This window comes from Aquarana catesbeiana, linkage group LG03 (assembly GCF_042186555.1).
Source record: "Aquarana catesbeiana isolate 2022-GZ linkage group LG03, ASM4218655v1, whole genome shotgun sequence".
NCBI lineage: Eukaryota > Metazoa > Chordata > Amphibia > Anura > Ranidae > Aquarana > Aquarana catesbeiana.
This window is the reverse complement of record NC_133326.1, coordinates 167,319,329-167,344,312: the sequence shown is the minus strand read 5'-3', so window position 1 is coordinate 167,344,312 and position 24,984 is coordinate 167,319,329. Positions and strand designations below refer to the sequence as shown.

Genomic DNA, 24,984 nt, shown 5'->3' with positions numbered 1-24,984 from the left:
GGGGGGGCCCTCTCCTGCTCCCGATAAGTGATCTTTGCGGCGAATCCGCCACAGAGAATCTTGAAGAGAACCGCACGCTGTTGCTGAAAATACCGGTGTTATGGCAACTAGCTGCTGCCATAACAACGGTATTTAGCGTCAAAGTACCGACAGACAGTTACTGCAATTTGCATTAAGTGGTTATCATACTAATCATGGGCAAATTTTTCAATTTTGACTAGATATCCCCTTTAACTCTTCCTTGGTTCAAAGGAACAGACTGGATGCTAAAGGCTAGGAAGTTGACTTCTCTGGTTTGAACTGTCCCTGGAGCATGATTATAGGGAAACCTGAGTTATTGCTTGATGACTCCTTTTCTAAGACCCCATACACACTATTAGATTTTCTGCAGATTTTTGTCTTCATATTTTAACTCTAATGCCCCGTACACACGGTCGGACATTGATCGGACATTCCGACAACAAAATCCTAGGATTTTTTTCCGACGGATGTTGGCTCAAACTTGTCTTGCATACACACGGTCACACAAAGTTGTCGGAAAATCCGATCGTTCTGAACGCGGTGACGTAAAACACGTACGTCGGGACTATAAACGGGGCAGTAGCCAATAGCTTTCATCTCTTTATTTATTCTGAGCATGGGTGGCACTTTGTCCATCGGATTTGTGTACACATGGATTTTGTTGTCGGAAAATTTTATAGCCTGCTCTCAAACTTTGTGTGTTAGAAATTCTGATGGAAAATGTGTGATGGAGCCCACACACGGTCGGAATTTCCGACAACACGCTCCGATCGCACATATTCCGTCGGAAAATCCGACTGTGTGTACAGGGCATTAGGCCTCATGCGCACAGGACGTTTAAAAATTGCCAGCGTTGCTGCTAGGAAAAAGCAGCGTTAAAAACATTGTTGTAAGCCTCTTTTTGAATATCGTTTATGGCCTTTTTTTTGGGGTTTTTTTCAGTAAAAACATTTTCTATAATGTAAAAACTTCTTCTTGTTAGTGTTTAGGGGCGTTTTTCATTTTTTTACATCTCAACAGCCTCTACTCCTGGATGCAGGGGCTGTCATATTTTTTATTTTTCCTCCAAACGCCTCGGACAGTTTTTTGTGCATGGACAACGTGGAGGGGCGTTTAGAGGCAGGTAAAGAAAAAAAAAAAAAATCGGGACCCCCCCCCCCCCCCCCCCCCCAACAGCAGCTGTAAAAACATCCTGTATGCATGGGCCCTTAGACCTGGGTGTCCTGTAGGTGAGCAGAGGCATCTCTCTCATGGAGGATTCTAGGAAAAAAGGGTTTTCAGTTAATAACCAGTTTTTCTCCTTCTGTTCTCTCCTTCCCCCATTGTAACCATGCAACAGATGACAAGCTCACTTCTGACAATCTCAGGGGCTGTTCCCCCAACACCACTGTCACTACCTTTTTAGCGCGGCTTGGTTTCCCGGTGATTTTTGTTTACCATTTTGATTTATTGAATAGTTTTTTGTTTTTAACTCCTGCTAGTAGCTTTCCTATCTTGCTGCCGCACAGCAAATAACAGTCGCTGTTTACCTCTCATAGTTTATAAGGATGAAAAAAGACACAGGTCCATCCATTTCAACCTAGGGGGGTGTGAAATGTTCTTCTCTAACAATTCCCATAGCCCTGTATACTCCGCTTCCTGAGGAGGACCTCTAAATGTTTTTTGTTAAATTGTCGACACTCTCAGCTAGTACCACTATCTGGGAAAGGGAGTTCCACATTTTAACTGCCTTAACAGTAAAGACACCTTTCCACAATCTAAGATTAAACCTCATTCCTTCTAACATATCAGAATTTATGTGACACTACTTCCTTAAACTAAATTTCTCTAAAACCAAGCTATTAATATCCGCCCCCTCCATGACTTTTATATCAAAATCAAAAATGCAACCATCAGTCCCTCCCCTCACGCCAGGGTACTAGGTTTAATCCTAGACTCTGACTTGTCCTTTCAGCCTCAAATCCAATAGTTGTCAAAAGTTTGTAGAATTCACCTACGTGATATCTCTAAAATTCTCCCCTTTTTAACAAATGAAACCACCAAGCTCCTCATTCACTCCTTTGTTATCTCTCTCCTAGACTATTGCAACTCCCTTCTCATTGGCCTGCCTCTCCATAGGCTATCCCCTCTTTAGTCTATCATGAATGCTGCTGCCAGACTTATTCACCTTACCAACCGCTCAGTATCTGCCAACCCTCTCTTCCAATCCCTACACTGGCTCCCAATCGCCCAGTGAATAAATGCAAAATACTAACCACAACATACAAAGCCATTCACAACTCTGCCCCGAGCTACATCACCAACCTTGTCTCCAAATATCACCCAAACCATCCTCTCCGCTCCTCTCAAGACTTCCTACTCTCAAGCTCCCTCGTCTCTTCCTCCTCCCATGCTTGTCTCCAGGATTTTTCCAGAGCCTCTCCCATTCTCTGGAACTCGCTATCCCCTACTCTTGTTACCTTCAGGCGATCCCTGAAAACTCAGTCTTCCCTGAAGAGATGTCACATCTCCAACTAATCTTTTACCACTTCTATCAGCTCATTCTCCACAGTTACAATCTTTTGTACCACCTGCCCCACTCTATTAGATTGTAAGCTCTTCTGAGCAGGGCCCTCTTAATCCTCTTGTATTCTATTGTATTTTAACTGTATTGTTTCCCTTTTTATATTTTAAAGCGCTGTGTAAACTGTTGGCGCTATATAAATCCTGTATAATAATAACTTCAAATTGTGGCCAAGTGTTATTGGAGTCACCTTTTTGTTATAGTTGTAATCACATATTCACCTCTTAAGCGCCTCTTCTCCAGAGTGAATAACTGTGATCTATGTAAGCAATCCTCATAGCCGAGGTCCACCACCTCCCTTATCAATTTTGTTGCCCTTTGCTGAACTTTCTAATTCAACAAAGTCTTTCCTGAAGATTGGGGACCAAAACTGTACTGGTATATTCAAGATAACCTCCAACCGGTGTTTTGTAAGGGGGTAAAATTATTGATTTATCTCTTGAATGTATTCCCTTTTTAATGCGGCTTGACATTGCATGCTATTGCTAAGTCTGTGATCTCCAAGCACTCTCAGATCCTCTGTCATCATTGATTCTTCCAGGGAAGCCCTTACTGTCGTGTAAATTGCATGTGTATTTTTCGCACCCAAGTGCATAACTTTACATTTCTCAATATCTAATCTCATTTGCCATGTAGCTGGAAACCCCTCTATTTTGTCTTCCTGTAATGATGCTATATCATGTACCAAAGTTATTATCCTAATAGCTTGCTATCCTCAGCAAATGCTGGAGTTTTCGATTCCAACCTCTATATCATTAATAAGCAAATTTAATGGCATCAGCCCTAAGACAGAACCCTGCGCACACCACTAGCAACTTCAGACCATTCAAAGAAAGTCATTTATTTCAACTCTCTGGACCCATTCAATGTAACCAATTTCCTATCCATATACATACAATTTTATCGACTTCAAGAGACTTTATTTTGTAGATTAAATGTTTGAGATATAGTATCAAATGCCTTAGCAAATTCTAGTTGACTATGTTTACTGGACATCCTCCATCCAATTTCTCTCCTACTCCCTAATAGAACGATGACAGTTTGGTCTGACGAGAACAGCCTCTTATAAATCCATGTTGTTTGTCCCTTATAATACGTTTATCGCAGACAAATTTCTGTATAGAGCCCCTTAGCATTTTCTCAAATACCTTACATACTATTGATGTCAGGCTGACTGGTCTCTAGTTTTCTGCTATACATTTCAATCTCTTTTTGTAAATTGGTACTTCATTTGCTCTACGCCAATCAGTTGGTATTTTTCCAGTCAGTAAGGAGTCTTTAAAAGTTAGAAAGAGTGGCTTGGCTATAACTGAGGAAAGTTTTCTAAGCGCTGAACAATGTAACCTTGGTTCCTTGAAGTCTTATTTAGTCACCCTTTCCTCTGCAAGTCTTTTGCAAACATATAAATGGAGGTACTTTCCTCCAAGTTGCCAGCTCAGACCCCATCTAGGAAACAACAGATGCGTATTGGTGGTCTTTCATTCCAGCTAATTCAGTGTCCTTTTACTGTCCTGTTCCACCACCTCAAGCTTTCAATTCTTTTGCTGGCTTTCTGGAAGTCGTGGTTTTTACATCTGCACAAGGGAACTGACATCTGATGGAGTTCGAGTTGCTATACGTGCTGATCAGGTTACTACTTTGTAAGTGTAGTATTTCTATATTTCGATTAAAGATGTTTTTCTACACTATCTTATGTGCTCTGTTGTGTTATTGTTACTTTATAGTTATGTTTGAGGATTGCAGCACATTGTTTTTTCTTTAATATTGCGGGGGGAGAAAGTAAACACCCTGACATGTACAATATTTAATCGGCATGGATTTGTTTGAATTTAGGAATCGGTAAGGAGAAATGTATGTAAGCTATTCGTCCATTTTGTAAAATCTGTTGAGCTTTTTGCTTTTGGCTTATTTGTCATACCTTTTTGCCTTTGTAAATTGTTTAGGAACAGATGATGCGCAAGAAGCAAGCCATGCACTTGGATGCAAGATATGTAACAATGGTGGAAAATGCCTACTATTATTGCAACCCACCCCCCGCGGAAAAGACTGTGAGAAAAAAGCGTCCACCACTGCAAGAATACATTAGAAAATTACTGTATAAGGACCTATCAAAGGTCACAACTGAGAAGGTTAGTACATTTTTATGCTAGATGGAAGAAATGTGACTTTGCTTGTTATCTATGGTGTATATATATTTCTATGCACTGTCTTTTTACCTGTTCAAAATATAAAGTTCTCTTTTTCAACACGCTATTAAAAAGGTAAGGAGCAATTTGTAATGTTTTTTAAAAATATGCAATTTTAATGGGAACTTGTATTAAATATACCGTAGATGTTATCTCAGTTTTGCTGCAAGAGTGGAATTGCTCTAGGTTTTATTCCCATGAATTGCAGGTCCCCAGGTTCTGTGTAAGTCCATGCCAAGCCACACATCAAATTCTAGGGAGTCGCACCTCAGCCCCCCTTCACATCACAGTCCCCCCATTTATATAAGTGTCAACATTCCCTCTCTACATCCCAGTTCCACCTTTAGAGCAGTCCCTTAGTGTCCTCGGTTCCTCTTCACATCACAGCCCCCCTTTACAGTGCAGTCACCTTTTTACATCACAGTGCCCCTAGCAATCATAGAACCCCCCCCTCTCTCCCATCACAGTGCCCCTTGCAGTCATGGCCCCTCCTTTCCTTTTTTATACTGTCCCCATTTCAGTCTCCTCTTCCCCTGCACATTCCTACCTTTTGGCAGGGCAGAGGCATTTATCAGCCTGCAAGTACTCTCCCAAGCCTCCCACCCGGCTGCCAAAGCCACCCTATCGGTAGAGACCTGGACGGAGCGTGAGAGCTGCCCAACATATGTTAACAAGAGGTTGATTACCTGCTTGTTAATATGAAAAAACTCCCACTCTCTGTCAAGATCTACAGCTCCTCCTGTCCCCGGAAGACTCTGGAGAGGACACACAGGCTGCTAAGTGGCACAGCCGCAGTCCAGATACAGACTGCAGTTAACTAGTTACCTGAGCCCATTCTCGATCCACTGCGCTGCATTTTTGCAGCAGTGCTGCTGTCCTCTCCCTTCTCACAGGAAGCTTGGCTGCAGCTGTCAATCAAATCCTGTAGGAGAGCGTGGGGCTGGGCTGAGCCACATTGTGTGTCAATAGACACCCACAGTGTGGCTCAGGATCAAGCCCACATGAGTGCCAATGGGGGCACTCAGAAGACAGGAGGAGCCAGGAGCGCCGGCAGGGGAACCCCAGAAGAGGAGGATCAAGGCTGCTCTGTGCAAAGTATTGCATAGAGCAGGCAAGTATGAAACGGTTGCCATTTAAAAAAATAAAAATAAATGGAACCTTTTAGAATCGCTTTAAATTTTCTGCCAGATTTGACTTTCTTTGTCCCAGAAAGTGTTCAGTAATATGATGGTCGCTTTCTTCTTGCGCTAGATTTCATTTCTGCATTGGCAGCTGATTAGGAACAGAATTATTCAGCAAACCAGTTAATCTTGCATAAATTCTTTTTAAGAATTACTTGACTCATTTTATCCCACTCTTTAGGTTTCTATCGATCTTTGCATTTGCATACATAAAAAGTACCCTATTACAAATGAATACAGTTAAATACTACCATTGCTAGCGCCATTGTTTGTTTTTTTCTTGTAAAAACTGTATCTGAAGCTGCATTATTAAAATATCCACACATTTTATGGAGAAAGGTACCATCTTGGTTTCATGTTTTCTTCTGTAACTGTAAAGTTTTTAGACATACAGATTCAAGCAGTTGGAAAAACAGAAATGAGTGGTAGGGAAAGTCTAATACAGATCTGTTTTGCATATTTCACTTGATTAATGCTGTTTGGTTATGCTTTTTTCGACTCAAGGCTCTTTTTAAAATTTAAAAACTGTCTATAGCTAGAGCAGCAAATATTGCAATTTAATAGTATGGCTTTCCTGCCCCTTTGCAACCGTTCCTGTTCCCCTTTTCTTAACTGTTTCAAATGTTCACTTTACTGTCTGTAACAAAGAGACAGCATTCAAGCATCTATTCTAGGGTAAGTCATTCTTTGTTTGATGTGTGACGCCAAAGCTTGGAATGCTGGAAAGAAATTCCCACTAGCATGAATTCCACTAGCATATTCCTTCATACAGTGTGTTTTTTGTAATAATTATTTTAATGGCCATTTTGAAATTATTACTGCATTACATTTGACAGTTTGTAATGCCAAGTCTTTTTATGCATATTTACTTTTGTAGCATTTATTATTCAGATTACTTTATTAAGCCAACAGAGTAGTTATTAAAACACACATTGAGAAATTTTTTTATATAGAAACTGCCTCAGCTTTTATCATGTATCTACTTCTTAGGTTTTGCGGCAGATGAGGAAGTTGCCTTGGCAGGATCCTGAGGTGAAAGACTATGTCATCTGCTGCATGATCAACATTTGGAATGTAAAATACAACAGCATCCATTGTGTGGCTAACCTCTTGGCAGGCTTGGTGCTTTATCAGGAGGATGTTGGAATTCATGTGGTAGACGGTGTGCTAGAAGATATACGTCTAGGGATGGAGGTATTCTAACAACCTTTTGTCGTTTATCGGAAAGTGTATTACATGGCTTATTTTATGTGCCTCATTTCCATGGTCATAATTCAGCAAATGGGTAAACATTAGATATTATTTCATAGAGGAGTTCCTTCACCTTTTTTTGTTTCTCATCTCTTTACTTTAGCATAAAATTTAGGTAATGTTGACTGCACTACAATGACAGTATATACTGACACTAATAAACTTTGTTTTCCACCTAGGTAAATCAGCCAAAGTTTAACCAGCGCCGAATAAGCAGTGCAAAATTTCTTGGAGAGCTTTATAACTATAGAATGGTTGAATCTGCAGTTATATTCCGCACACTTTTTTCCTTCATATCGTTCGGTGTAAACTCCGATGGTACTTCCAGTCCTTTGGACCCTCCCGAGCACTTATTTCGGATTAGATTAGTCTGCACTATTCTTGATACCTGCGGGCAGTACTTTGATCGAGGCTCTAGCAAGCGCAAACTTGATTGCTTCCTCGTTTATTTTCAGGTGGGACAACTGGTTGTGTGAAACATAGATACGTTGAAAACTGAACTTTCTTTGAATGGCAGTGCAGTACATCTGAACATGATTCCCTGTTTAGTGTAAAAGTCCAGTCCCATTTAAATCTAGAAGTTTTATCTGATTTTACCTTGCATGTTTCCTTCTTTGCCTCTTCATCCACACCCTAATAACCTATTCAGACAAATCTTTCTATTTTCATTACACCTCTTTTAGACCAGTTGTTTTCAACTCCTGTCCTCAGGATCCACTAACAGGCCAGGTTTGCAAGATAATTGAAATGCATCACAGGTGATATCATTTGCTGTTCAGTGATTGTAGTATTCTAGTCTGCAACTCCCCAAAGTAATACGTAAAATCTGGCCTGTTAGTAGGTCCTGAGGACGGGAGGTGAGAACCACTGTGTAATCACTGGGTTTCTGTACTGTTCTAGGCAATGCAGGCAAATAACAGCTGGTGGTGGGGACTAGCAGGATGCTGTGCTTAGATTCATGAAAACATCACAACAGCCTGCCTCTGAACTCCTTTCGAGCCATCAGTCCTGCAAGCAGAGGGCTAGGAGGAGTTATGCAAGCTTTAAAATGTCTTCATGGGTGGATTTCATTCTGGATGAGTTGGGTGTTTTTAGGCATGCTGCATTTGCATTCAACCCACACATGTGTGATGCTGGGCCTTAAGCTGGCCATACACCTAAAGATTATCTGCAGATTTTCTATGGTTAGATGGAAAAAGTGCAACAGATTTCTCCATGTACGCTAAACTGTGTGGATGGAGGAATCTCCCACTTTTTCCAACTGACAATAGAAATTCTGCAGATAATCTATAGGTGTATGGCCAGTCTTAGAAGCAAAAGAAAACCAAAAAAAAAAGACTACTGTCGGGTATGAATCGCAGACACCTAGAGGTGCCCTTTATGTCACTGCAGCCTCAGCTCATGCTGATCAGTGAAGCTCTAGCTGCTATTGCTAAAATGTACCCACTCCATCTAGCCTTATGAGCTTTTCTGTTCTCCAGTAAGGCATCCCATCTTAGTGATGTGCCAGTAGGTATGTTTAGTTGGGATTGGGTAAACCTTGACACTAGCAGGAAGATTGTAAATTTTCAGATTGAGACCAGTGATTAAAGTGCAAAACCCTAACTAACTCTAAACCTACTCCCACCCACATTCTAAGCCTAATCTATCTAGCCCCGTAAAGAACAGATTGCTATACTTAACTATTTTGAAGCAGCTCTGGTCCGATCTCCATTGGTGCCCTTTGTGTGCAGGGAAATTCCTTGGAAGTGACATCACCCATAGACTTACTATGGGGTTCTGTTGACGGCTACCTCTTCTACACACTGAAGCCACTGCTGATAGCTCAGCTTGGGACCCGACCAGAGAGGCTGCAAAATAGGTAAGCATAGCAATCTTTCCTTTACAGAGCTAGGTAGATTAGGCTTAGAATGTGGGTGGGAGTAGGTTTAGAGTTAGGTTTTGCCTTTTAGTTGCACTTTAAGGCATAGAGGCAGGCAATTTGTAGGGCAGCTCTGGGTGTCTGCACATAATTCTTGGCTACAGGCTTTCTTCATTGTAATGGCCACTTTAAATCTTAGCCTCAAAGTTGGTCACGGGTTTATATGTATGTTATAAAATCGAAATACTGTTTCAGTGATGAAGAGAAAAAACGTTTGTTTTTAACTACTTTGTCCATTTATTTTTTAGCGTTATGTCTGGTGGAAAAAGAGTCTGGATGTGTGGACAAAAGATTACCCATTCCCCATAGACATTGATTATATGATTAGCGACACACTGGAGTTGCTGAGACCAAAGATGAAATTATGTAACTCGCTAAGTGAAGTAATGCGGCAAGTGCTCGATTTGGAGCGAGAGTTTATGGTAAAACTAGGTGAGCTTAATCCTATTTTGGGAAGAGAATACATTGTGCTTACTTCTTAAATCCTTATTATTTTAGCAGAACATAAAAGTTTTATAGAGCTGTAAGATGTTGTTATATCAGTCTTAAAGCTTTAACGGAGATTGCACTTTATGGTGGTCTTTAAAAAAAATTCTTCTGTTTTTCAGGGGAATCTAAACTGCGCTGTTTAAAAAACTAAATAAATAAAAACCTTTTGTCTTGCCCATAATTTACTTTTGTTTCAGGTAGTGATAAGTAAAGCTGGCCCCATGCCATGAGACAGTGTTTTCTGCTCAACCAGTGGGTTTAACAAAAAAAAAAACAAGAAAATGGACCGGATTCCCCCATCCACTCATTTGATCCTTCCCGCTATGTCAAGCGCTGCAGCCTATTGCCTGAGGTGCTGATTGAACTAGAAAATATGGACCGGGTGATTGAAAAGAAGTTGATTGGTAGATCGACTTCTGTTCAACCACAATGGCCACACATTGGTCAAAATGTGGCCATTACCTGCTCAACTGGGCAAATTTCGATCCATGTATGGCCAGTCAAAATGGACTTCTAATGCTGCCAAGAAAGCACTGACATTTTGCTAATCTCAGAAAAGCACTCACATCACTGTTTTACATAATTCCATGTAGCCAGACTTTCATGTTTTTGTTTTTTGTTTTTTAGGGCTTTTGAATAGGACGGCAGAATTTTTTCCATTTCTCCATGTTGTACCATGCTTATGCTTCAGAATGTCTCAGTGCAGTAGGCTTGAGAGATTGTGGTACTGAAATCAAATTATTACACTGATTAGTTGAGGTATTGTTTGTGTGTGTGTGCCTCATTCAGATAAGCATATTTTAACTAAAGAGATTTAGAAAGCAGGGCAGCCAAAATATACAAAATGAATGCCAGGATTTAAAGCTGTCATTCAGTATCTAGATTGTCGTATGCTTGCCTCCACAACATCTTGATCAGTTCAGACCATCATGAAAGTGGTTCCTTGAAATAAACTTGTACCATTTTCCATGATCAACTACCGTATTTATCGGCGTATAACACGCACCGGCGTATAACACGCACCCCAATTTAGGAGGGAATTTTAAGGAAAAAAAACTTTTAGGAGGGAAGTTGAAGGGAAAAAAAACTTACATTTAAATGCCCTTCAGTGCAGCCATGTCAGTGCAGCCTTGTCAGTGCAGCCTTCCCCAGTGCAGCCTTGTCAGTGCAGCCTTGTCAGTGCAGCCTTCCCCAGTGCAGCCTTGTCAGTGCAGCCTTGTCAGTGCAGCCTTGTCAGTGCAGCCTTCCCCAGTGCAGCCTTGTCAGTGCAGCCTTCCCCAGTGCAGCCTTGCCCCAGTGCAGCCTGGGATCCCCTGTCCCTGCTTCCAGGGCTTCAAAATCGCGGTCCGCGATTTGAAAATGGCGCCGAAGTACACAGAGCCGGTCCTCGGCTCTTTCCGGCGGCTCTCGTTTACTTTCGGCTCCACTCGTAGTCCCGAGCGGAGCTATCCGAGTAGGTTCGGATAGCTCCAGTAAACGAGAGCCGCCGGAAAGAGCCGAGGACCGGCTCTGTGTACTTCGGCGGCGCCATTTTCAAATCGCGGTCCGCGATTTTGAAAATGTGACAGCTCGGGATCGGCGGGGATCGGCGTATAACACGCACCTGCGACTTTCCCCTGATTTTAAGGGGAAAAAAGTGCGTGTTATACGCCGATAAATACGGTATTTGTGATTAACAAAGCCATTAAAATAAGTGTATACAAAATAAAATAAAAAGTATACAGATATTCCTAGTGTCTTTGGTAGGACATTTTAAAAGTTTACATTTCTCCAGCTAAACATTCATTTCTTTTACAAAAGGATCCCAATCTCTTTGTTAGTATTTTTGTTTTACTTTATAAAGACTGTAGAAGCATTTTTGTATAAAAATGAACCTTAAAGATGATTTCCAGGTAAGGATATTTTATTCATATTTACTTTGGTGCAGCTTGGAACATTGTAACCATGCATATATACTATACCAGGCTGATGGCCCCTGAAAATGAAAGACACTGAAGTAGACATTAGAGCTGCACAATTAATCGTTAAAAAAAATCGTGATCTCGATTCAACCCCCCTTACGATCTCTATTGCAGAGTTTCCCGATTCTTTCTCCCGATGTAACAAGTGTAGAGACTTCTCTGCTCACTCAGCTGTCAAAAGGAAAAAAAAAAAACAGTGCTACTAGAAACATTGTAACTCTTCCTCCTTAGATCAAATGGATAATTTTCTATGTGTAAATGCAGGAAGTTTAACCACTTAAAGTCTAAACCTTTTTGTGACACTTGTTTCTTTCAAAGTTAAAATCAGTATTTTTTGCTAGAAAATTACTTGGAACCCCCAAATGTTATATATATTTTTTAGCAGAGACCCTAGGGAATAAAATGGCAATTGTTGCAATATTTTATGTCACACTGTACTTGCACAGTGGTCTTTCAAACGCAATTTTTGGGAAAAAATACACTTCATTGAATTAAAATAAAATAAACAGTAAAGTTAGCCCGATTTTCTTGTTTAACGTGAAAGATTATGTTGACACCGCAAGAATCAAGAGAATCGTGATCTATCTTCTAAGCAAGAAAAATCGTGATTCTCATTTTAGCCAGAATCGTGCTGCTTTAGTAGACATTGCTACTCCATTGATCTCCACTTGCTTCCAGCTGCCATGCCGAGTGACTGCACTGCTGCATTCTGAACACAGGAAGTCGGCTGCTCAGCATAGGCACCATTTAGAGAATGCTTTGCATCTTCTAAATAACTGCAAAGTATTCTCTGTTTGGACAAGGTGGAGAGCGTGTCGTCACTGCACACCTCTCCACTTTGTCTAATCAGAGAATGCTTTGTATTCATTTAGAAAATGCAAAGCATTCTCTGAATGGTGCCGATGTCGAATGGCTGATCACCTGTATTCTCAATGCAGCAGGACAGTTGCTCAAAGTAGGACCTGAAAGCAAGTCAACGTCTCTGAAGTAGCGGTGTCTACTACAGCAACTTTCAGCTTTTAAGGGGCATCCCACCAGTATGATTCGAGCTGGAAAAACAGAACTATTTATAAAATATCCACTTTTTTTTTTTTTTTAATGGAATTATAGAGATAATATAAACAGACACCTAAGTACGGTTTGTGAAAAAACTACTGGCAAACCCAAAGAGAAAATGTTTTTATTTTATATTTTTATCATTTGTTTTATATTTTTTTTTATATTTTATTTTGTTTAACTTAAAAAGTGTTATTTATATTCTGCTAATAAATTGACATTTTATGATCTACAAGGCCTTGTGACCGACAAGGATTCAAAACATTCCTTGACTGAGGGTGAGGCACTGGAGGATGACGATGATGATGAAGAGGAAGAAGCTGGGGCAGAGACAGAGGAGCAGTCTGGGAATGAAAGTGAAATGAATGATCACGAAGAAGATGTGAGTAGATTTTATTATTCTTTCTACTTAATCAAAATTCTATCATAAATTAGCAATTTATTTTTAGATAAAAAAAAATGCTCTGCTACTGCGAGGGAAACCAAGCCCAGTCCACACAATTCCACTCCTCAAGAGCCTCAACTTTGCAAAAGCCGCACTCTAATTTGGGTAAGGTACAGTCTGCAGGAGTACCTTTTTTGAATTGCGATAAATGTTTTTTATTGTATGAAATCATGGTGTAGCAAAGCAGCATGATAACAAACCCTGGACACATTTCCCACCCAAAGGTGCTCATTTATTAGACTGATGAATAAGCAACTTTGAGTGCCAAGTGTGTCAAGGGTTTTTGATGCTGCTGTATTATGCAGTGTTTTTATACAATAAACAACATCTGATTTAGCAAGATTCCCCTGGAGCCTGTTTGCTGACCCAGTGATCATATTTGTGTACATTTTCTGGAGTGTTTTCCCACTTCCCTTACCTGATATTCAGAAATTCCACCCCCACCAAACATACCTGAAAACTAAAACCAATCTGTGTGCAGGAAGTGGTGCTAAATTGGGCACACTGGCAAGATCACTGCCACACACAGGTCCTTCCCTGTTTCTGCAGCGCACTGTCAGGAGCTCCAATGGGACTGGAGTCAAGTGAGCCCAGAACTGCTATTTACTGTGGGTGGGTGAGGAGGGGAGTTTGGCTGGGGATGTACTACTTGGTTAGATAGGAAAGGGTGGATAGGATATCACTTTGGCTGGAAAATAGGGTTGGGTTTGCTTTAAAATGTGCTTCTAACACTGGGGTTGATTTTACTAAAACTGGAGAGTGCAAAATCTGGTTCAGCTGTGCATGGTAGCCAATCAGCTTCTAACTTCAGCTTGTTCAATTAAGCTTTGACAATAAAACCTGGAAGCTGATTGGTTTATATACAGAGCTGCACCAGATGTTGCACTCTCCGATTTTAGTAAATCAACCCCACTGTTTGAATCTGTTTTGCTAAATAAGTTAGCAAGTTGCTTCTAGTCTGTCAATTTTTTTTTTGTTTGTTCAATATAGAAATTAATGTTTTAGAACTACTTTAACAAATTGGTTTACTTATCCTGACAAGGAAGCCACTAATGCATGTAATTAAATTGTTCTAATATACACAATCCTGAAACATCTTCTATAAGTGGATGGTGCTAAAAAAAAAAAAAAAAAAAAAAGGTAAGGTACAGCTTTCTTTACATTGGTCTACTAGATTAGAGAGCTTGGAACATTCCTTATTGCACACCAGGTCCCCTGGGCCATGGACTGGTACCAGTCTGTGGCCTGTTGGAAACTGGGCCGCAGTGGGTGAGCAGAGCCACTTAATGTTTACAGCTGCTCATTGACAGAGGAGGGGTGGATGATGGTGGGAGTAGTGAATGGTCTCAGGGACACCTGTTGCAGTGCTGCTCCGAGCGCAGTGTCTGTGTGTACATAACAGATCACTGCACAGTTGCCTTTTCTGGTACGATTTGCCCCAGTGCCTGCCATCAATCCCCACCCCCAGTGTTGGGCTCAAAAGCAGCCTACCCTAGTGATTGTTGCATTGAATCAAGAGGACAGATGCGGTTTGAGTTCATAGAGGGGAATCTGCTGCTCAACTTTCCACCTGGACAGGGTATCGGCAAGAATGGGATACTGCCACGGCCCCTGTCCCATCAGATTAGGTGACCCGTCAGATTTCGTAACGGAAGTGACATTCCGTCACGGCCATCTTGGTACACCCCGCACTCTCCCACACTAAGCCTACAGTCTGTAGTTACCAAGATCTTTTTACACCCACTGGAGTCTTACATTTTACGCTTATTTTTACCAGTAAACTGAGCTTGTATAGTGAAATAAAGTATTCAGAACTCCATGACACTCTTTTGATGTTGAATTTTAAAAGCAGCGGCAAGCCTGCTGATCTCACACGTTTGCTAATCTGACAGAAGACCGCTGCTTTTAAAATTCAACATCAAAACGGTGTCACTGACTTCTAAATACTGTATTTCACAATATAAGCTCTGTTTACTGGTAAAAATAAGTGTGAATAGCAAGACTTCGATCGGTGTAAAAAGATGTCCACTTGGCGACTTCAGACTGTAGCCTTACTGCGTCTGAGTGCAGGGTGTACCAAGATGGCCGTGACAGAACGTCCCTTCCTTTTCAAGATTTGATGGCTCGCCTAATCTTACGGAACACCCCCACTCAGGAATTGTGTGTGCACAGATCACTTCCCATGTCAGCCCACACTGGTGACCCAGGGTCCTGTTGTCATCATTGTATAGGCAGCCTTCCAGTATTCAGGGAGCTACCAAAACTGTAATCCGCAAAACACTTCACTGGCTACATACTTGTTCAGAATTTAAGTGCACAATAAATGCTTGAAGCACCCTGACACCAACCCATCCTCCTGAGACCCCAAACCCCCCACTCCAACTATCGTACATTCTTCTAGTCCATGGAACAATTATCCTCTAGTAAACTGGTCCCGGGTGCCGAGGAGGTAAGGGACCGCTGTCCTAGGCAATTACAAGAGGTCGCCACCATGACGGCTTTTATCTGAAAGTAGTACACCTTACCATCTGCAGGCTCCCCGCAACTATCAGAATGCCATAACAGTGACTACATCTTATTGGATGTAGCCATGGTTCAGCTGACAATTTTTAGTCTGGCTCCTTCGATTTTTGTATCCAAGTAGAAGGGAGCCAGAAGAGCCACATATTATTCAAATTTATGCTGGTTTATCAGAAACCCTATGAAATTTGTTCTGTAGATACCTTCTGGTGGGAGCTGTTTGTTTGCTGCACGCGATTGTTTATACATCCGTATAATTCCCTGAAGTCTTCTGATGAACCATACCTCTCCTCTGTTCCTGTGTGTGTTAATATGCTGATATGCTTGTGTATTCTTTACCTACAACTTTTCATGTCCTGTACATGTTTAAAGAGATTCTCATAGCTATAGATGTGTGCATCGAAACTTCATGGAGTTAAAAAAAAAAAAAAAAAATGTGCAGCGCTTCATCTGCAAGTGTTAGAATTGCTTTCAGGCTGTAGAATGTCAACTGCTTCTTGGGTGTTTTTACTTTTTGTACAGAGAAGCCAACAACTTTCAGTTACTGATTTAAAAAAGATTGGTCAACCTGCAATGAACAATAAACGTATGTTGAATGAGAAAAATATATTCCCTTGGTCTGGTCCTTATCGCTGATAACCAATGAGCCCTTTTGTGAAGATTAAGTTTAGTCTTTATTAAGTACAGCCATGGCCAAAAGTTTTGGGAATAATTAATTTTCACACAGTCTGCTGCCTCAGTTTTTATGATGGCAATTTGCATATACTCCAGAATGTTATGAAGCATGATCAGATGAATTGCAATTAATTGCAAAGTCCCTCTTTGCCATTAAAATGAACTTGATCCCATAAAAAATATTTCCACTGTATTTGTGAAGAAGGCTTCAGAGTGCCCAAGAAAGTCCAGAAAGCGCCAAGACCGTCCTCTACAGTTGATTCAGCTGCGGGATCGGGTGCACCACCAGTGCAGAGCTTGCTCAGGAATGGAAGCAGGCAGATGTGATTGCATCTGCACACACAGTGAGGTGAAGACTTTTGAAGGTTGGCCTTGTGTCAAGAAGGTCAGCAAAGAAGCCACTTCTCTCCAGGAAAAACATCAGGGACAGACTGATATTCTGCAAAAGGTACAGGGATTGGACTGCTCAGGACTGGGGTAAAGTCATTTTTTCTGCTGAAATCCCTTTCCAATTGTTTGGGGCATCCAGAAAAAAACCCTGTCCGGAGAAGAAAATGTGAGCGCTACCATCAGTCCTGTGTTATGCCAACAGTAAAGCATCCTGAGACCATTCATGTGTGGGGTTGCTTCTCGGCCAATGGAGTGGCTCACTCACAATTTTTCCTAAGAACACAGTCATGAATAAAGAATGGTACAAAACCTTCTCCCAACCATCCAAGAACGGTTTGCTGACCAACAATGCCTTTTCCATAATGATGGAGTACCCTGCCACAAGGCAAAAGTGATAACTAAGTGGCTTGGAGAACAAATCATCAAAATTTTGGGTTCATGGCCAGGAAACTCCCCAGATCTTAATCCCATTGAGACCTTGTGGTCAATCCTCAAATTCTGACAAACTCTTAAGCATTAATTATGCAAGAATGGGCTGCTATCAGTCAGGCTGTGGCCCAGAAGTTGATTGACAGCATGCCAGGGCGAATTGCATAGGTCTTAATAAAGAAGGGTCAACACTACAAATATTGACTTTGCATAAACTTAATGGGATTGTCAATAAAATCCTTTGGCACTTATGAAATGCTTGTAAGTATACTTCAGTATACCATAGTAACAAAAAGATCAAAAAACATTGAAGCAGCAAACTTTGTGAAAATCAAAATTTGTGTCATTCTCAAAACTTTTGACCACGGCTGTACTCCTTGTTCCTGAGCAGGAAGCATAAAGGAGTGGTAAAGTTGGAAACATTACTGCTGTTTAGGTAAATCTTTGTTTGTCACTCCAAGTTATAAATCACAGGACTTTTTTAGTTTTGGGTTTTTGTTTTGTTTTGTTTTTTTGTGCTGTCTTTCTCTGTTCCTGAGTATTGTTGTTATAAGGTATGCTTAACCCATTCAAAAAACACAATTATGTAAGATTCCTTCAACAATATTTACATATATAACCTAGAAAACATACCATACCACTGCTAAGAAAATAGAAGTATGACTGTATTGACAGTAAGACCAGCTTCACACTGGGGTGGTTTTCAGACGCTTTAGCTCTAGAAATAGCCTGTGCTAAGCCTGTGCATTCCAGTGTGTCTTTTCACACTGGGGCAGTGCACTTGCGCTCCCAAAATGCCCTGCCCATTGGAATAAATGGGCAGCGCATTTAAAGCATCGCAAAACTGGTTAAAAAGCACCCCGCTAGTGGCTGAAAAGCACTACTTAAACAGCGCTAAAGCGAGTGGCGCTTTAGCGCTAATGGCTGGCGCTTTCAGTGTGAAAGCAGCCTTAAAATGGTCCTATATTGTAAAATAACTGAGCCGTGTTTAAGGTGCAGCAAGAATCATAAAAAGTTTAACAGTGAAAACCTTATCTGGTGCTTAAAGGAGAAGTCTAGGCAAAACTAACGCTAAACCTGCTCTGTGCCACATTCTAAACCAAATCTTATTTAACCCTGTAAAGCAAAAATGGATGTACTTGCCTGTCTTGCAGCCGATCTGGTCCTGTCTTGTCCTATACCAGCATCAGCTGTTAGCTGCAGCTTCGCAGTAAGTTTATGGGTGACATCACTTCCTATTCATTTCACAGCCGTTGTCGGTTCTCTCCTGCACACACAGCATCCTTTGCTGGAGACCGGCCCGGATCGGGTGCAGAATAGGTAAGTGCAGCGAGTTTTGCTTTACGGGGTTAGATAGGTTAGGCTTAGAATGTGGCACAGAACAGGTTTAGTGTTAGGTTTTGCCTGGACTTCTCCTTTTAAGTAAGTAGAATCTGCACTCCATCCAGGGCTGGTAATAAGACTCATGCGGAGGAGGTCTCAAAGGAAGCCCAAATTCCCCTCATTGAAGCAACAGGTAATCTTTGCAGCTGTGCCATCAACTGTGCAGTAAATTGTAATGTGCAGATGACCTGGGCACCAGTCTTATGTCAAGCAGATAGGTGACTGAAAAATTCTGAACCACAGACAATCGATGTCGAACCACAGAATACGATTGTTTCAAGATGTGTGCTGGTACTAAAAGACAGCTTGGACTGTAGCCATGTCTGACGACCATTATTTTCTATCTGATGAACAAGGCTTTTGGCACAGACCCACACATTATTTATTTGGTGTATCTTTGAGACTTTAGTTGTAGTGTAGGGGTCAGGTCCACTTTTAAATGTTGACAACTTTTAGGATGTTGTTATCCACATTTTACATTAATGGGTCAATATTTCATTTAATATTTCCCATTCGTAGCTATGTTTTTACAGTGCTGCAGTGTCAACCTGTGCCAAGTTTCAATGGTGAGTAAAACTGTAAATCCACTTGTTTTTTTTAAGGATGCTTCTGAAAATGAAGAGGATGAAAGAGAGGAGGAAGAGGAGGAAAACACAGATTACATGACAGACTCAAACAAGGAGAATGAAACTGATGAAGAAAACACTGTACGTAGCTTTTTTTTTTTTTTTTTTTTTGAGTGTTCACAGCAAGAACCACATTCACTCTTGTCAAAACCCATTCCTTATGAGTTGGATTGTATGCTGCCTTTTTTATAAGATTGGGAGTAAAATTAGGTTTTGAATCAAATGCATGTGCTGGTGTAACTTTTCTAGATACAGTGGGAGAAGTGCCCCCTTACATTGGCCTGAGTGAATTTATTCCCCATTGGTTTGGTGATTATTGGGAGAGATGCTGACTTACATAGGAGATCCTGTCCCTACTAACAACCTATACATTGGTGGTCAGTGAAGTGCTACCTTATATAGGTGGTTAGGGGGAAAGGTGTTTAATGCCCTTACTATTACAGACAGCTAAAAACACTTTAAGAAACCCCTTACAATCTCTCTGGAGAAACCCTATGGTTCCACAGAATCCTGGATGAGAGAGGCTGATATTAAATACACACAAAACATGCTTCTAAGGGAGCTGTTTTACTTGCCAAAGGATTTGCCTTGCTATCCATTCAGGTCTGTATTTTACACAACCTGTGTAAAATACAGACCTGAAATACAGTAAGTATGAGATACTTACCTTAGAATGAGGAGCGGCATCTCACCCGGTCCACGCCGAGGGAGCTGACATTTCTCCTCGGCGTGTCTTCCGGGTATCGCGGCTACGGCGCTGTGAGTGGCCGGATCCGCGATGTCGTCACTCCCGCGCATGCGCACGGGAGACTTCTTTCCGGCAAGGCCGGTGTCTGCCGGGCTTTCAGCCGAGAATCCCCTGTGCGCATGCGTCGCTACAGTCAGCGGCTCATTGCGAGGGGAATATCTCCTAAACCGTACAGGTTTAGGAGATATTATTTTTTTTTTTTTTTTTTTTACCTACAGGTAAGCCTTATTATAGGCTTACCTGTAGGTAAAAGTTTAAAAAAACAAGTATACAACCGCTTTAATATAATGATGTTGTCTACCCTCCCACAATCTGATGATTTGCACTGTGAAGGAGCAACAGAAGACTGATGAGGTCATCATTCTGCTCTCTTCTCCTTTTAGCACAACTGCAGCCTTTCATTCAGCACACCTAATCGGCTCCCAGCAATGGCCCTTTCAAGAGGCTGACATCAAAATTTATATTTTTATTCTTAGTTGCATTTTTAAAATATACATGTAACCCATTTTTTACCACAGTCGTAATTATGGGGGTAGAAAGATTGTAAACAAGTCCATGGTTGCAATAGTAATCGTTTGTTTTTACATACTTTAGAACCCACCCAGTTCTTTTATGTAGAAGTGATCTGGATATTTATAAAGCCCTGATGTCTCCGTAAAGAGTACCTTTTCACTCAGTATGTACTACTGCATAAGCAACTTGTCACACTGCTTAGGTAAACGCATGTAACCATATTGGATATCCATGCACATGTCAAAAGATGGGGAATAATTTTGGGGCCATCACAATTTACAGAAGACTATAAATTGCTCAGCTGTTAAGGTTGTACACTGTTGCCGGTTTACTGTTTGGGTATTGTAGTTTTCCGCTGTTTTTGAGGCTTGACATATTTAGTCTTTTTTTTTTTAATTGTATGTCCTGCAAAAATATTTGGCAGCCATCATTTTTATACTAAAAAGTTCTATCCTTTAAGTAACTAGTTTAGGGACAGATTGTCAAGTCCATAATGCACATTTTAGCATGAATTGTTCTGGCAGCAAGACAGTTAATGATGTATTACTAATAGAGGGCTGCATACATATGTCTTTCATGTCAGCTTGGAAGTGAGCTTTAAACTTAAAGCAGTATTAAACCCAAAAGCAAATCGATGTGCTCATAAGAATTTATGATTTCTTGGCCATTTTTCAGAGAATATGAATGATAACACAAAAACTTTTCTTTCACTCATGGTTAGTGTTTGGCTGAAGCCATTTATTATCAATCAACTGTGTTTATTATTCTTTTTAAATCATAATGACAACAGAAACTACCCAAATGACCCTGATCAAAAGTTTACATACCCCAATTCTTAATACCGTGTATTACCCCCTTTAACATTAATGACAGCTTAAAGTCTTTTGTGGTATTTGTGGATGAGGCTCTTTATCTTCTCAGATGATAAAGCTGCCCATTCCTCTTGGCCAAAAGACTCCAGTTCCTGTATATTCTTGGGCTGTCTTGCATGAACTGCACGTTTTGAGATCTCCCCAGAGTGGCTCAATGCTATTGACGTCAGGAGACTGAGATGGCCACTCCAGAACCTTCACTTTATTCTGCTGTAGCCAATGACAGGTCGACTTGGCCTTGTGTTTTGGATCATTGTCATGTTGAAATGTCCAAGTATGTCCCATCCGCAGCTTTCTGGCTGATGAATGCAAATTTTCCTCCAGTATTTTTTGATAACATACTGCAATCATCTTGCCATCAATTTTGACCAAATTTTCTGTGCCTTTGTAGCTCACACATCCCAAACACTAACCATGAGTGAAAGAAAAGTTTTTGTGTTATCATTCATATTCTCTGAAAAATGGCCAAAGAAATCATAAATTTTGCCAGGGTAAACTTATGAGCACTGTATTTATTATATTGCAGCTTGCCAATTCTTAAGTGTGATGACTGCATCAGTTTTTCTTTTTATGCTTTCTTCTATTTTCATCTGGTGATCAAGCCAGTAAGTCTGTTTTCAACAGAAAAGATCTCTTGTATAACAAAACAGACCATTTAACACTGTTAGGGGTACTTAAATTAACAGCTTTCATTTATGTATGTAAAACCTTTATCACAAAATGGAAAAAAAAAATGTTTGAAGCACAACTCCAACTAATACTTTATAATTAGTTACAGCAATTTGTTAGTGTAGTTACAGTCCCTTGAAAAAGTATTTATACCCCTTTAAAATGTTCCACATTTTGTCATGTTGGAACCAAAAACATAATGTATTTTACTGGGATTTTATGAGACCAACACAAAGTGGCACATAATTGTGAAGTGGAAGGAAAATTATAAATGGTTCAATTTTTTTTTACAAATATCTGAAAAGTGTGGCATGCATTTTCATTCAGCACCCTTTACTCTGATACCCTTAACTAAAATCTAGTGTAGGCAATTGCCTTCGGAAGTCACCTAATTAGTAAATAGAGGTCACCTGTGTGTAATTTAATCTCAGTATAAATACAGCTGTTCTGTGAAGCCCTCAGAGGTTTGTTAGAGAACCTTAGTGAACAAATAGCATCATGAAGGCCAAGGAACACACCAGAAACCAGACAGACACACAGACAGATAAAGTTGTGGAGAAGTTTAAAGCAGGGTTAGGTTATTAAAATAAATATCCCACGCTTTCAGCATCTCACTGAGCACTGCTCAATCCAGCATCTGAAAATAGAGTATGGCACAACTGCAAACCTACCAAGACAGGACTGTCCACCTAAACTGACAGACCGGGCAAGGAGAACATTAGTCAGAGAAGGAGCCAAGAGACCCATGGTGCAGAGATCCACAGCTCAGGTGGGAAAATCTGTCCACAGGACTACTATTAGTTATGCACTCCACAAATCTGGCCTTTATGGAAGAGTGGCAGGAAGAAAGTCCCATTTGCAGTTTGCGAGAAACCATGTGGGGAGCACAGGAAATATGTGGAAGAAGGTGCTCTGGTCAGATGAGACCAAAATATAAATTTCCCTTAACGTCTTTCAGGACAGCACTTGAGAGAGTGACTCCTCCCCTTGCCAATAGGAAACACCTCTTCCACCAAATTTAAAAGGAGGCTCCTTCCCACACATTGCCAGTTTTTGTGTTTGTTGCGGGGGGAACACTTCGTGGGAAGTCAGGGTTCCTAGGTGCTGTCCTGAAAGCCCAGGTTTCCTACTTCACCAATGTATTTTGCATACCTCCATGAGAGCTGTTCCACCCATTCCACAGCTATTGTCAGGTGCTGCTGGCTGGGCTCCTTCTCTTTCTCCATTTGGGCTCAGGGAGAGTCAAGGCTGCTGTGGGCATCACTCCTAGGTGGCAGCGAAGCACAGGCGGTCACCGCTTTTTCCGTTTTTCCTCGGTCCTCCGCCTGTTTCCTGTGACGCCGCCATCTTGGGGATGGCATGCTGTACTCCATCCACCAGAAGTGAGGCATCCGGAGGGGGTGGCGCCCACGGAGCAGGTGTACGGCATCATTTCCGCTGGAAATCGCAGGGGGAGAAGGGAGGAACGGGGCTGGTGCCTATGTGCCAGTTCCGGTCCGGCGCAGTGGCGCTATTGGAGTCTGGAACTGGCGTCCAGCCACACAGAGCAACGCAGCGCTCCTCGATGGAATCAATGGTGGCAGCAGGTGGGTACTGTCCTTCTTTTGCTGTGGGGTCTCTCTCTTTCTCCCCTATCCCCCACCCCACCCCCAGTGGCAGGGGCCTGTCTGGGCACATGAGGCAGCTTTGGTTCTCACTGTGCACCTGTGGTGAGCCTCCTTGTAAAAAGGACAGGTTGTCTCACTGGGATGGTTACTTTTTTACTTGTTTTGACTCACGGCAGGCCAAAAGCTCTGATCCAGTGGCAAAAAGGAAATGCCCTTCATGTAAGGCAAAACTACCTGAAGTATGGAAGAAGACTTTATGTCAAACCTGTATTGATTCGCTAGTTAAAGAAGAAGCGATTTGATTGCATCTGTTAATAAAGAACTTGATGCGACTATTCAATCATTTCGCGCTTCTCTAGCAAACCCATCCCTGAGTCAGCCAACTGCCTCACAGTCCTCTCAGGGCTCACTAATAGTCCCGACAGTGGAGACTGAGGCATCTCTTACCCAAGAGGGACAATCCCTCTCCCAGTCTAAAGACGAATCTGATGAGGAGGAAGGAGAAAATTTACCTTCAAAATATGTTATCTTTAGAACAGGTAGATGGCCTGTTAAAAGCAATCTATACCACACTGGGTCTGGAAGAGGAAAGAAAGGAGTTATCTATGCATGACAAAATGTATGCAGGGCTCAGCGAACAAAAAAATCGCAACTTCCCGGTACACTCAGTTATTTCTGAGGCTATTAAAGCGTGGACAGAGCCAGAGAGAGAACCTTGCTTTCCTAAAGCCTTAAAAAGGCGTTTTCCTTTTGATGAGGACCCAGCGGCGGTTTGGAATAAAAGTCCCAAACTAGATGCTGCTTTCTCCCAAGTCTCGAGATCAACGGATTTGGCATTCGAGGATATGGGGGTATTAAGAGATCCCATGGATAAGAGGATGGATCAGCTGCTTAAAAGGGCTTGGCAATCCATCATGGGTAATATCAAACCTGCCATGGCGACTACTGTTGTCTCCAGGAACATGGAGTTTTGGTTGAATCAACTTAAGGCCCACATTTCGGCAGACTCACAAAACAAGAAATTTTGGATTCCTTCTCGACCCTGTCAGCCGCTGTAGCCTTCATTTCTGATGCCTCAGCGGAATCAATCAAAATGACATTAAGATCTGCAGCCTTAACTAACTTGGCCAGAAGGGCTCTGTGGTTGAAAACTTGGCCGACGCGGCATCCAAAAATAAGCTGTGTGGGATACCGTTCATGGGGGACTTGCTTTTTGGACCTGACTTAGATGCAGTCCTAGATAGGACAGCTGATAAGAAGTCATTCCCTATCAAAAAGAAAAAACGGCCGATTAAGCGTTTTTTTTTTTCATTCCCAAAGGGCTCAAGAGCAATTACCAAACCCCAGGAGAAAAGAAAAAATTGGTCGTCGCAGAAGGGAAAAGGTAAGGGAAATGTCCTTTTCCATCCTAATGCGTCCTCCGGAAAAACGCAATGACTTGTACCTACCAGTGAGGGGAAGGCTTCAAAGTTTCCTCC

At 41.5% G+C, this 24,984-nt stretch overlaps 1 protein-coding gene across 3 annotated transcripts in view; it reads left to right on the top strand.

Moving 5' to 3' along the window:
* The window catches only part of UPF2 (UPF2 regulator of nonsense mediated mRNA decay), a 122,796-nt gene that overhangs the window by 53,998 nt on the left and 43,814 nt on the right, over window positions 1-24,984 (top strand). For all 3 annotated transcript variants that reach the window (XM_073619493.1, XM_073619494.1, XM_073619492.1), the window contains exons 12-17: window positions 4,528-4,713; window positions 6,942-7,145; window positions 7,382-7,657; window positions 9,372-9,555; window positions 12,866-13,011; window positions 19,074-19,178. In XM_073619493.1, the coding sequence (XP_073475594.1) occupies window positions 4,528-4,713; window positions 6,942-7,145; window positions 7,382-7,657; window positions 9,372-9,555; window positions 12,866-13,011; window positions 19,074-19,178 (1,101 nt within the window). The remainder of the gene's footprint in view (window positions 1-4,527; window positions 4,714-6,941; window positions 7,146-7,381; window positions 7,658-9,371; window positions 9,556-12,865; window positions 13,012-19,073; window positions 19,179-24,984) is intronic.